Consider the following 12,934-nt stretch of genomic DNA (forward strand, 5'->3'; position numbering starts at 1 on the left):
GGTGTGTACGGGATTGAGAGTGGGCGCTCTAGCTCTGGGACCAGAACTTTGCTTCCCCGACCCTTCCCACAGGCCCGGATGCTGGGGGCTCAAGGCTCCTCTCCAAGGCCAGCAGCGACCGCGACCGATCGCCCAGAGAGGACGCCGGCAACGAGGCTGCGCGGCGCCCCCCGCTCGGCGCGGCGGGTTTCCAGGCAGCCGAGCCCCGCCCGGCCCGGCCCGGCCCGCGCAGGCGCACACGCGGCGCCCTCCTCCCTCCCTCGCTCGCGGCCGCCCTTTCACCCCGGCAACCGCGGCTCGAGGCGCGCGCGAGGGCTGGGCGCGGACCGGCGGGCGGGCGGGCCGGCGGGCGGGCGGGCGGGCGGTGTCCGCGCGGGACGAGGCGGCGCCGAGGGAGCCGTGTCGCGGGGTCGGATCTCCTCTTTCTCCTCCCTCTGCTCCCGGGCCGGCGGGCTGAGCCCTCGCCATGGACTCGCAGAAAGTAAGCGGGGCGCGGGGTCCCCTGAGGCCGGGGCGGGCGGCGAGGGGCGGCGCGGGGCTCCGAGGAGGACGGCAAGGCCGCGGGCCTCCACCCAGGACCCGAGCTCGGCCTCGGCCGCGCCCGCGCCCGCGCGGATGCGGGAGCCTCGCCCGGTGACCCGGCCTGGCCTCTGCCCTGCACTTTGTCACTTTGTTCTGGGGCGCCGGCTGCTGAGAAGTGGGGAGCAGCACCCACTTTTACATCAGTCACTTTCTCTGCAGGCCCGTCTGGACCTGCCTGCGGGCTGCCCCCGGAGGCTCCTCCTAGGCGCATCCTCGGCCGGGGTCTCCCTGCCGGCGCCCAGGCTTGGGCTCTCCTCCAACCAAGTGTCCTGGCTGGAGCTGAAATCTCCTTTGTACCGAGTCTCCTCCCTCTCTCTCCCCGTGGCTTGTTTAGAAGCCGGACTCGGTGTTTGCAGAATTAAGGGGAAAGACAGTTGTCAGGGCAGCCGCCCCACCCTCTGAGCAGTTGATGCTGCTGGTTGCAGTTACCTAGTGAGTGGTCTTGTGGAATGTTTAGCACTTCCAGAACAAGTAGGGGACGGCTGTGCAGAAGAGCCTTTTTGGTGAAGTAAAAATACATAGAGAACATAGCCAGTGTGTTAAGTGCAATTACAAATGCATTTTAAAAGGCCAGTAATAATCCCTATACAGAAGTAAGCCTCCTTGTTCTCTTTGTTAGGTTATAGTGTAGTTGAAAGAGAACAGTATAGGAAAGAAAAGTTTATTAATAATGCAACAGGGAAAAACCAAGCATATCTAAGAGGCCATTCTTTTCCATTATTAGATAGGAAGCCCACGAAAGGCTTATAAAAACTATTTGTAATTTTTTTTTTCTTTTCTGAATTCACATTCTTGAGGAGCACTGGGGAGAGGGTTGAGAAGAGTGTGATGTGTTAAGCATTTCTATCGTATTTAACAGAAGTGCACGTTATTTCATTGTGTGCACATGCCTGGAAACCCATTTTAGTATGTTCAACTATGTCTTCCAAGATTATTTCCAAGCCGGGCGTGGTGGTGCACGCCTTTAATCCCAGCACTCGGGAGGCAGAGGTAGGATGATCGCCATGAGTTCGAGGCCACCCTGAAACTCCATAGTGAATTCCAGGTCAGCCTGGGCTAGAGTGAGACCCTACCTCAGAAAACAAAAAAACAAACAAACAAACAAAAAGATTATTCCCGACATTTAAAAAAATTTTTTTAAAATTTTTATTAGCATTTTCCATGATTATAAAAAAAATCCCATGTTAATTCCCTCCCTCCCCCCAAAAGTTATGTTCTGTGTGTTCTGAATATGTATAAGTTTAAAACATCTTTGCCTAAATTTGTAACACATCTTTTCACAACTTAACTAGATGAAAAGCAAAATACTCGAATGAACATTACAAGAGTTCAAATAGAAGACCATAGGATTTAGGAGTCAGAGAGTCGAGTTGCAGCGTACTATTTACTAGCTGTGTGATGTGAAGCAGGCCACTTAATGGTGATTAATCTACTTTCTCATCTATTCAGTAGAAGAAGATAGTATACTGTTGTAAACATTTGATAAAATGTTTCATTATGAAATAGTATCTTAAAATTTATGAAAATTTACTACTAAAATACTCCATGCATGATAAGGGCATGAAATAATCCACATTGAAGGGACAATGAAATGAGTTTGAGGTTGTGATTTCTGCAAGGGCCTGCTGGAAAGCTAAGATATGAACCTACTTGCTCTCATTTCAGATGATGCATTTATGTACCTATAGGATACCATATTCGTTTTCCTTAGAGATAGAATATAATTAGATGTTCTTTTTTTTCTGGTACCAGCATTTTATTGGACTGAGAATGAACTTCTCGACATTAGAAAGTATGTTCAGTTTCAGGGGTGGTATCAAATCTTTCAAATGAAAAATAAAACTTGTTTGATAGCTTACAAAGAATATCCACTGTTAATGCTTATAACCCAGTTAGTGCTCTCCATTCAAGCTTTTTTTTTTCTTTTGTGAATTGCTGAGCCATCACTTGGTCACTTGCCTCAAATAGTAATGAACTAAACTGGCTATTTATTTATCCTTAAATAAGACAATATTACAAACATAGTATGAGATTTAAAGACCATTTCCTGTTATAGACTGTTAAAATTAAAATGGTAGCAGAAGTATTGATAGCCCAGTCTGTATAAAGGAAGAAGTACTTCAAGTGGCAAAGGAAGACATTAGGACTTGGGCTGCCAATTATTAAGGGGACGGCTGACTCTGAAGCCACGCTAAGAGCTGTGTGGGTTTGGGTGTCTTGCTGCTTGCCCCCATATCTCCCTCTGTAAACCAGCAGAAACAAGTGTGTACTCAAAGGGTTTTTGTGAGGACCCTGTTCATTTTTAAAAACTACCCAACCAGGGTTAGAGAGTTGGCTTAGCAATTAAGGCACTTGCCTGCAAAGCCAAAGGACCTGGTTCGTTTCCCCAGAACCCACATAAACCAGATGCACAAGGGGGCACATGCATCTGGAGTTTGTTTGCAGAGGCTGGAGGCCCTGACACTTGCGCTCTCTCCCCACCCCCCCCCCTCTCTCTCTGTGTCTCTCAAATAAATAAATTTTTTAAAAACTATGAAAAAGTTTTTTTAAAAAAACTACCCAACTGTATTATTTGTTGGCTGTTGTTACTAGTTTAATAAATCCAACCTCAAAGTACTTTTCTCCTTTTCTAATCCAGCCTTATAAAGCATGTTTTTTGCTCATATATCTGTAAATAAATTATTTCAACTGGTGATGGCAAATGTTGTTAAACCCTAATTGAAAGAGGATTGGAAGTTCTGATTGATGCGTTCTGACAATAAAGGGGAACTGGACAGTCTCTCAGAAGCTCTATGGTGACTAGTCAACAAGTGGATTAGCTGGACCAGCTGCTTTTTTGTTTGTGAAAATGACTTGGACTTCAGTGTTTTGTTAGCAACAGATGCTGTGTTTCAGTAGAGGAAGAAAACGCAGTTGCCTTGGGTATGTTAAGCATCCTATTGGAGACAGAAAACAGTATTATCTCCTAGAAATAAACAGAGGGAGTTTGTTTAGATGGAGTTTCTGGGACACTGTATTGAAAAGGATGTGTTAATGGATAGGTGGCTTTGTTGGATACTCAAACCTTTGAATATGTCCTTAAGTGGTTTTAAGATAAAATCCCAGAGGTTTCTTTACCTGATGAAATGTGCATGTTCAAAGAAGACATTGAAACAAGTAAGACATTTGTACCTTCCTTTCACTTTAGAACTTTGAAGTTAGTAGTAGAACTTAAATTTTTGTACAGATTGCTCATTCCTAGGAATCCTTGCTTCTAGGAAAGATTTTCATTCATATTCTCTCCTTTCTCTCTCTCTCTCTCTCTCTCCATATATATAGGAAAAATTCTCATTCATTCATATTTTCTCTCCATATATGTAGAGGAAGGAAGTCATCAAGAGCATACATTGTGAATTGTTTTTCCATACTTTTCGTGCATGTTCTTTACTTCCTGCCTAGAAAAAGGTAGGGCCAGGTGAGACTTCACTGTATAATATGGAGCAAACTTTGAGGAGATGGAATTAAGCAGAAGTTTTTATTTTATCTTATTTATGTATTAAGAGAGAGAGAGAATGGGCACGCCATCGCCTTCAGCCGCTACAAACTCCAGATGCTTGCGCCCCTTGTGTGCATATACGACATTGCATGCTTGCATCACTGCTTCTGGCTTACAAGGGATCTGGAGATTCAAACATCAGTTTTTAGGCTTCACAGGCAAGTGCCTAAACCGCTAAGCCTTCTCTCCAGTCCTAAGCAGAAGTTTTAAAGCATGCCACTTTATGGAAAAACATCAGCATTCTTTATCTCAGCTTGCTCTTTGACCTTGATTTGCTGTTTTTCCTACAAGGGTCACACTGCTAGCGGTTAAAAGACCCCTACCATATCCATATAACCACTCAGTAGCTGTCCCATCTTCCAGAAGTACTACTTTTCAGGTTTTCTTTTTTGTAAGAAGAGGAAAAGAAGAGTTTCCTGAGGACTGAAATTTGGACATTGTTTTATATGTGATATTGTGGATTCCTTTAAACTCTCACAACCCTCAGTTCACAAAGTCAACACAGCAGCCAAGTGGTAGTCTGGATTCAAACCAGATCTTTCATCACAGCCCACACTTTCTCCTTACACCCTTCTTGCATGTTGTCATGGCTTTTAAATGCTGAAATGAGTAAAGTAATTAAAACTTAAGATGTTAGAAGAGATAAACCCGTGTAAAGTAGTTTGTTTTAACTTAGGAGCTAGTTAAGTTTAGCAAGGTATTTAAAAGATGATATCAAACATAATTTGGAGGAAAATCTGGCTTTTTGTCTGTCTGCTGCCATAAATAAGATCTTTTTCTTCCCTCCCACCAATCTCTTTTTTTTTCTTTCTTTCTTGCTTTTTTTTTGGGGGGGGGGGGAGTGGCTCAGAGGTTAAAGGCACTTGTTTGCATAGCTTGTTGTCTCACTTTCTAGTCCCCAGTACCTATGTAAAGCCAGATGCGCAAAGTGGTGCATGAATCTGGAGATCATTTGCAGAGACAGGAGACCCTGGTATGCCTCCCTTCTTTTTCTGTAAAATAAATCTGGATGCACACAGTGGCAAACCAACTCCAGATTCATGCAAGAGGCCCCATGGGCCCATTCTCACTCTTCTTCCCCTTTCTATCTGTTCACAAATAAGTACATAAAAGTATTAAAAATATAGTGTAACTGACACCATTGTGACATACTCATGACCATTTTACTCAAGTACAGTTATTTTGATTTTTTTAAATATTTATTTATTTATTTGAGAGCCACAGAGATAGCGGGGGTGGGGAGGCGGGAGAGAATGGGCGCACCAGGGCCTCCACCCACTGCAAACAAACTCCAGATGCATGTGCCCCCTTGTGCATCTGACTAACGTGGGTCCTGGGGAATCGAGCCTCAAACCGGGGTCCTTAGGCTTCACAGGCAAGCGCTTAACTGCTAAGCCATCTCCCTAGCCCAGGTATTTTCTTTTAAAAAAAAAATTAAAAATATTTTATTTGGGCTGGAGAGATGGCTTAGCAGTTAAGGCACTTGCTTGTGAAGCCTAAGGACCCAGGTTTGATTCCCCAGGACCCACGTAAGCCAGATACACAAGGTGGAGCATGCATCTGGAGTTTGTTTGCAGTGGTTGGAGGCCCTGATGTGCCCATTTTCTCTCTCTCTTTCTCCTCCTGCCTCTCTCTACCAGATAAATAAGTAAATAATAAATTTTAAAAGTATTTTATTAATTTCTAAGTAGAGAGATACAGAGAGAAAAAGAGAGAATGAATGAATGAATGAATGAATATGGGCATGCCAGGGCCTTTAGCCACTGTAAGTTAACTCCAGATGCATGTGCCATTTTGTGTATCTGGCTTATTTCGGTACTGGGGAATCAAACCCAGATGGTTAGGTTTTTCAGGCAAGTATCTTAACTACTGAGCCATCTCTGCAGTCTCAAATACAGGTATTTTCAGTTTTTGGTTTTTGTTATTTTTTTTTCAAAGCAGGGTCTCACTCTAGCCCATGCTGAACTGGAATTCACTCTATAGCATCAGACTGGCCTTGAACTCATGGTGATCTTCCTACTTCCATCTCCTGAGTGCTGGGACTAAAGGTGTGTGCTACTGCAATCAGTGGTATCTTCATAAAATTAGATAGTGAGGCAGACCTTTTTTTTTTTAAATTTTAGCAATCCTTCCTTGCTGTGTTTGGCTGAATGTAAGCAGGATTATTCATGCAACAAACACACTGAATGTTTGCTATAGGGATGGATATTCCACTCTGACCTCGGTTGACAGAATTTTGAAACAAGTGGACTTGTCAGCATTTCACCCTCAGCCCTACTTCTTAGTCCCAGCATTCTGATAGAATCTTGTCTCACTTACTCATATTGATTGATAATTATAATTTGAACTAATTTGTTTAAAAGGTGTTAGCATAGCAATACAAGCTTATTGCAGGAAAATGAGAGATTTAAGTAAAGGAAAATTAAAGAAAAATCACCCACAATGTTGCTACTTGGAGATAACCTGTTTTAGCATTTGTATTACTGATCATTTTTCATGTATAATAAGCCTTAATAAATTATATTATCAGTCTGTGTGCATTGCTTTGTAATTTGCCCTTACATAGTCATGAACATTTTTCCATGTTAATATCATTCTACAATACTTGTAATGATTCAGCATAATTTTTTGTATGGATATGTTTCTTAATTTTATTTAATCACTACCATTTTGCTATATATTTATGTTGGTCTCCATGTTTAATGTTACAAATATTTCTCAGAGGAACATCCTTGTAGCCAAGTGTCTGCCTACATTCTCAATCATTTACTTGGAATGCCTTTATAGAAATGGAATTACCAATTATGTAAATGTCTTTTGTATGTATTGCCAGGTTGCCCTTTAGAAGGGTTATTACCATGGGCAGTACCTAAGTACCTCCATCTCCAGCCCTGCTGTGCCTGTCTTCATTAGCCAGTGGGAGCTTTGGTTTGCTTTGTGGAATATGCGTGACTATTCCCAGTGAGTTGGTCTAGTCACTTTTACTCTCTTGTCATGGAATTCCTGAGTAGGTTTAGTCCTGAGCTCTTGAGTGCTCAAGGCTCAAATCCTGGGCTAACATATGTAGATCTCCAAGGTCTAAAAACTAGAGACTTAACGGCTCCAGTTCATAGAAAGCAGACATGTGTAGCTCTAGGTACTCAGGTTAGTGACTCTCTAAGGTGATTAGTAAAATTCTCAGTTCTAAGCAGCAGCTGTGACAGCAGCATTCAGTGCCATCTATTGCATCTTTGGGTATGAGGACCTTTGGTCATTGCAGGGGCTAGTGTTGAGCCTCTGGTATCAGGACCCTTGGCCTTTCAGGCTTGGTTGCTCTCAGGAGCTCTCCAAGCCTTGTTTTTTTGTTTTGTGGCCCTGCCCGTATTTTGACTGCATACTTTCCTGTGCTTCCACCATGCTTTGTCATCTCTGTTTTGTTGTCGGTTGCTTTTCACCCCACCTGCCATCTGGAATTCTGTAGCTGCCGTCTTGCTACTGCTGCTGTGGTAGCAACGCTTCAGCCTGCAGTGCTTGAGACCACTGCTTCTGCAGCTTAGGAGACTCTTCTTACGGGATCACAAGTGGGGGTGGGTGGGAGATAGCTCAGTGGAGGACCTGAGTTCACATCCCCAAGCCCATGTAAAGCTAGATGCAGTAGCGTGAACATCTGTAATCTCAGTGTACCTACAGTAAGATGGGTGGTTGAGATAGGAGACTCCCCAGAGGCTCATGGGCTAGCTAACCTGGCACATACAGAATGTGGTTTTCCAAGGCCAGTGTAGACCGTCTGGAGTAATTGTTACTCTAGTCAGGCCTCCTTGAGGAGCAGGAGTTGTGTTTAAGTTGTAGTGAACCTTGCAAGCAGCTGGAATCTTCTCAGAGTAATTGTGAAGTGTCCAAAACAGCCAAGCTGCAATGAGGGTTGTCTGGCCACTTGCCAGAGAAGGGGATTCTTAGCTGGCAGGTCCCTGCTGCTAGGCATAAGGGAAGGGTCTGCCCATTGCTATTCAAAGACCTGAACAGCCAGCTCCTAGTGGTTTCATTCATTGACAAAAATAAATAAATAAAAGTACTTACAATGAAGACTTAAATTTCAACAAAAAACTGACTTGCTCAACAGCACCTAACAATGCTTTACGGCAGTTACCAATACTTAACAGTGCTTAGCCCACACCCCAGTGCCCTCAGGAGAGTTGGTCTTGTGGTAATTTGAATAAATGGCCCCCAATATATTCAGTGTTCTATTAGTTTGTAGTTTACATCTGTAGCCACTTCCCTGGAGGAGGTGTCACTGGGTGGATCTTAAGGTGTGGTGGTGGGTTTGAAATTCCAGTCTAAAGATATGCAAAGTGTCTAGATCCACCTGGAGTTCCTGAAGTGTGCTGTGTGGTTTTTGGCTTGTGGCTTCTCTCTGCTTGGCCCTTCTTCTGCCACTATAGAACTTCCTCTGAATCTGTAAGCTTCAATAAATATCCCTTCCTCCATGACTGTGCCTGGTCTGGAAGTTCATCTCAGTGAACCTGAAGCTGTCTGCTCCAAGTCCTTACCTTCTTTATATCACTGAACAAAACAGCCAGAATCGAAGCCTACTACCTAGTTGAGGCTTCTAAAGCCTCTCACACCCTCATTCCTCCCCACCTGGCCCCAATTCTAGGTGGGATATTACGTCTTCTTCTGGCTTACTATCTTACAATTTAGCTCAGGATGGAAAGGAGGAAAGGAATGTTCTCTTTTTTTTTTTTTTTTTTTTGAGAGTGACAGACACAGAGAGAGAATGGGCGCGCCAGGGCTTCCAGCCTCTGCAAACGAGCTCCAGACGCGTGCGCCCCCTTGTGCATCTGGCTAACGTGGGACCTGGGCAACTGAGCCTCGAACCGGGGTCCTTAGGCTTCACAGGCAAGCACTTAACCGCTAAGCCATCTCTCCAGCCCAGGAATGTTCTTGCCAGTTCTTTTACCATTGTTAGATTTTTTTTTTCCCCACTTAGATGATTGTTGATTCACTATTGGTTTTGTCTCTTCAAGTAGTTCTCACAGCTGTTCACTGTTATAGAAGGCGCTGCTTACTACCAGCTGGATAGAGTTTTCTAGATTTTTGACTCTCATCACTTAATCAAAGGAGAAATTTATGGTATGGAGTGATGCAAGTGACATCATGAAAGTGTCCAGGAATGCTATATGCTATTTTCATTGATCCCTTTACTCTTCTTGCTAGAACTTTGTGATTATTTCATATATCCCCAGTAGTGAGAGCCACCTTGGGTAGTGTAAAAGCTGAGACTAGGGAGGCAACCTCCTGGATTTGATATGTGATCCAAAACAAGTTTCTTTTAAAGTTTCTGCTTTGAATCCATAAGACGTGAAAGCTGTTACATGACTAAATGGATATTCTTCATGAGTAGCTTAGCACAGTGCCAGGCACACTGAAAGTACTGAATAATTTACGTATTTGGTCACAGTAATAGTCTACCTCCCTTAAACTGCAGCCTCAATAGTGATATTTGCAGTGATTATAGATTTGCATATTTTAACTGTCATGAAGATGAATGAAGAATTTGTCTCTAAATGTCTTGGTCTGAATAGATGTTGATGGGAAGCCCATGTGTAAAAGGAGTTCTCTATTTATGACCACATAGATGCTGCTTCAAGATACAAGGTGAAAATTTAAAAAATTTTTATTTATTTATTTGAGAGCGACAGACACAGAGAGAAAAACAGACAGAGGGAGAGAGAGAGAGAGAATGGGCGTGCCAGGGCTTCCAGCCTCTGCAAATGAACTCCAGACGCGTGTGCCCCCTTGTGCATCTGGCTAACGTGGGACCTGGGGAACCGAGCCTCAAACCAGGGTCCTTAGGCTTCACAGGCAAGCACTTAACTGCTAAGCCATCTCTCCGGCCCCTGAAATTTTGACCTAGTAGTTCTGGGCTATTTCTTCTGAGGATAGGAAGTTTGCGAATAATAGTTTTGGGCCTGTTGCCCTGGATAGTTCTTAGATAAGCAGTTCATATTGGCAAAGTTTTGTTGTTGCTGCTGGAGACAGCTAAATTAAGACTCAACATCTGAGTTACCAAATGTTGTTGGAACCCATAAGTTAGAACAATGCCATTTAAAAAATTGGCACTGCCATCTTGTCCTTGAACTTATCAGATGATACTCCTTGTGTAATAATTGACTTACAAAGAGCTGTAGTTTGAATCTAGGAAGTCCCCACAGGCCCCTGAGCTAAGGGCTTATGGCTCAGCCTGCGACACTGCTGAGAGGTACTGGAACTTAGAAGGAGAGCTTAGTGGGAAGTGTTCGGGTTAGTGGGGACATATATTTGAAGGGGATAATAGAACATGAACATAGATTTCTCTCCCTCTCTTTCTCTCTGTGTCCCTCCCTTTTCCTGTTTTCTACAGTGATACTGTGCTACCCCTAGACCCCTTTAAAGCAATGGAGCTTACCAATCATGTATTAAAGACTCTAAAACTTTGAGCAAAATGTTATTTCTGTTGGTGTCCTTGCCAGGAACCTCTGATCTTGACCCTATCAGAGAGTACGGTGTAATAGTTAGGAATACAAACCGCCTTCATTTAAATTCTGGCCTGTGACATATTAGTTCTAAGTCTCTGGACAAGGTACTGTAAGTTTGTCATGCCTCAACCTCATTGGAAAATGAGGATAATAATATCTTAGAGGATCCTTAAAAAGATTGAATGACTTAATAATATGTAAAGAGCTTAAGATAGTGTTGGCTCTTGGGAGGATAGAAGTGTTACACATTTGCTCAGTCTGCTGGTGGATGCTGTCACTTCATGGGATTTGTAGTGAGTGTAAACCCAGCTTTAAGTTTTACTCCTGTGAAGAGAACACTTCATACCCTAGGTTGCATTGCCCCTTCCATGAGAATGGGGTTGTCTGGTCACACTACATAAAGCCTTCTTTCTTGTTGGTATAGCACCTGTGGTAATATAAATTTCACATGCAAAGAGCTGATAGACTTAATCCTGACAAAGTGGATTTTTGAGGTAATGGTATTTGTGCTGCATGACTGAAGCACATTGACTGAGACTGCACACACTCTACATCTACAGATGTGTGCCTTACATACTTTACCACAGTCTAGCATAATTGGCATTTACCAGAAGGTATCTCCAGACCTTATCATTGAGATATTTTAGTTATGAGTGCCTAAAGTTTTACAAAATATAATTATCTATATAAGCTTGAAATAATTCATATTTCTTTTATCTAGATTGCCTTCAAAATTCTCTTTTCTTTATCCATCTTTTTTGTAGGACTTTATCCATCAGTGCTTGGAAGGTAATGGGAAACTTGAGATCTGATCCAAAAACTGAGGTCCTTGTAGACATCCTTTCATGTAGATAGACTTCCATGGTGCAGATGGACAGTTTTCATTGTGGGGTCTTCATTTATCCATAAAGCTTTGATGGTATCACAAATATAACAGTGCTTACTAGATAGTTACTGTTTTGAAGCTTATTTTAACAATTTGTTATATATATGCTTTAGACCAGGGTTTATAAATACAAGGGCTCCTGCATGGGAAGAAAGCTTATCAGAGAACATCAAAGTGGGCTACTACTGAGACAGGAGTTTTGTTGTATGTTAGAGCAGGCCAGGGAGGTCATGGGAAGATCATGAGGGTCTTACAGGTCATGTTAAATAAGATCTTCAGTTTTATTCCAGGAGCAGTGGGAAGCCATTGAAACAAATTTGAGCAGGAAGTGTGAAATGTCATAGTACCCTAGCTGCAATATCTGGAACTCATTATTGGAGAGAAAGAACAAATCAGATTCCAGTAAAGACTTTTTGCTAGGGCCAGGGACATTGCTTAGTGAGTAAAGCATTTGCCACATAAGTATGAGGACCTGAGTTTGGGGCCCCAGAAACCATGTAAAGCCAGACACAGTGACATAAGAATGTGTAATACCAGCACTTATAAAGATGGGAGGAAGAGATATAATTTCGGGAAACTTGTGGTCCACCTAAGGTAGCATCGCATATGCAGTACAAGCAACCAACAAGAGACCCCACCTCAAGCAAGGTAGAAGGCAAGAACCAACACCCAAGGTTGTCCCCTGTCCGTCACATGCATGCCATGGTACACATGCGCTAGTACTCATAATCATGAGCATATACTTAAACAAAGATTAAAAGGGTTAGCTAGAGTATGAATTCAGATATGACAATGATTTTTTTTTAATTTATTTATTTGAGAGCAACAGACACAGAGAGAAAGACAGATAGAGGGAAAGAGAGAGAATGGGCGCGCCAGGGCTTCCAGCCTCTGCAAACGAACTCCAGACGCGTGAGCCCCCTTGTGCATCTGGCTAACGTGGGACCTGGGGAACCGAGCCTCGAACCGGGGTCCTTAGGCCTTACAGGCAAGCGCTTAACCGCTAAGCCATCTCTCCAGCCCATGACAATGATTTTTATGTTACTATCCAAAACTGTTTAAGAAATAATATGAATAAAACTTTGTGTCAACATGTAGGTCATAAATTAGAAGAGAGGAAATGCTGCTCAAAAATTTTAGCTTTGTAGCTAGTAGTGTTATTTACAGAAGTGAAATACTAGAGGGTGGCCCAGGTTTAGTGAAGAAAGACATGCTGACTTTGAAGGACTTGTGTGAGACATCCAAGTGGAGATTTCAAGTAGGTAGGTGAACTAACCTGATTTGGGTTTAGAGTTAAGGCCTTGGTCTTAAACCGTGAGGTGCTGTTCATAGCTTAGAACAGCTTAGTTTTTTACCACAACTTATCAATTACTTGTCTTTCCATTATAACAACTATTAATGAGGACTGTAAAGATGGCTGAGTGCTTAAAGATGCTT

At 42.9% G+C, this 12,934-nt stretch overlaps 1 protein-coding gene across 3 annotated transcripts in view; it reads left to right on the forward strand.

Moving 5' to 3' along the window:
* The first annotated feature begins 349 nt into the window (after window positions 1–349).
* Fsd1l (fibronectin type III and SPRY domain containing 1 like) overlaps window positions 350–12,934 on the forward strand; it is a 106,734-nt gene continuing 94,149 nt past the window's right edge. For all 3 annotated transcript variants that reach the window (XM_045160484.1, XM_045160491.1, XM_004656979.3), the window contains exon 1: window positions 350–481. In XM_045160484.1, the coding sequence (XP_045016419.1) occupies window positions 467–481 (15 nt within the window). In that variant the 5' untranslated portion in view covers window positions 350–466. The remainder of the gene's footprint in view (window positions 482–12,934) is intronic.

Source organism: Jaculus jaculus, chromosome 1, assembly GCF_020740685.1.
Source record: "Jaculus jaculus isolate mJacJac1 chromosome 1, mJacJac1.mat.Y.cur, whole genome shotgun sequence".
NCBI lineage: Eukaryota > Metazoa > Chordata > Mammalia > Rodentia > Dipodidae > Jaculus > Jaculus jaculus.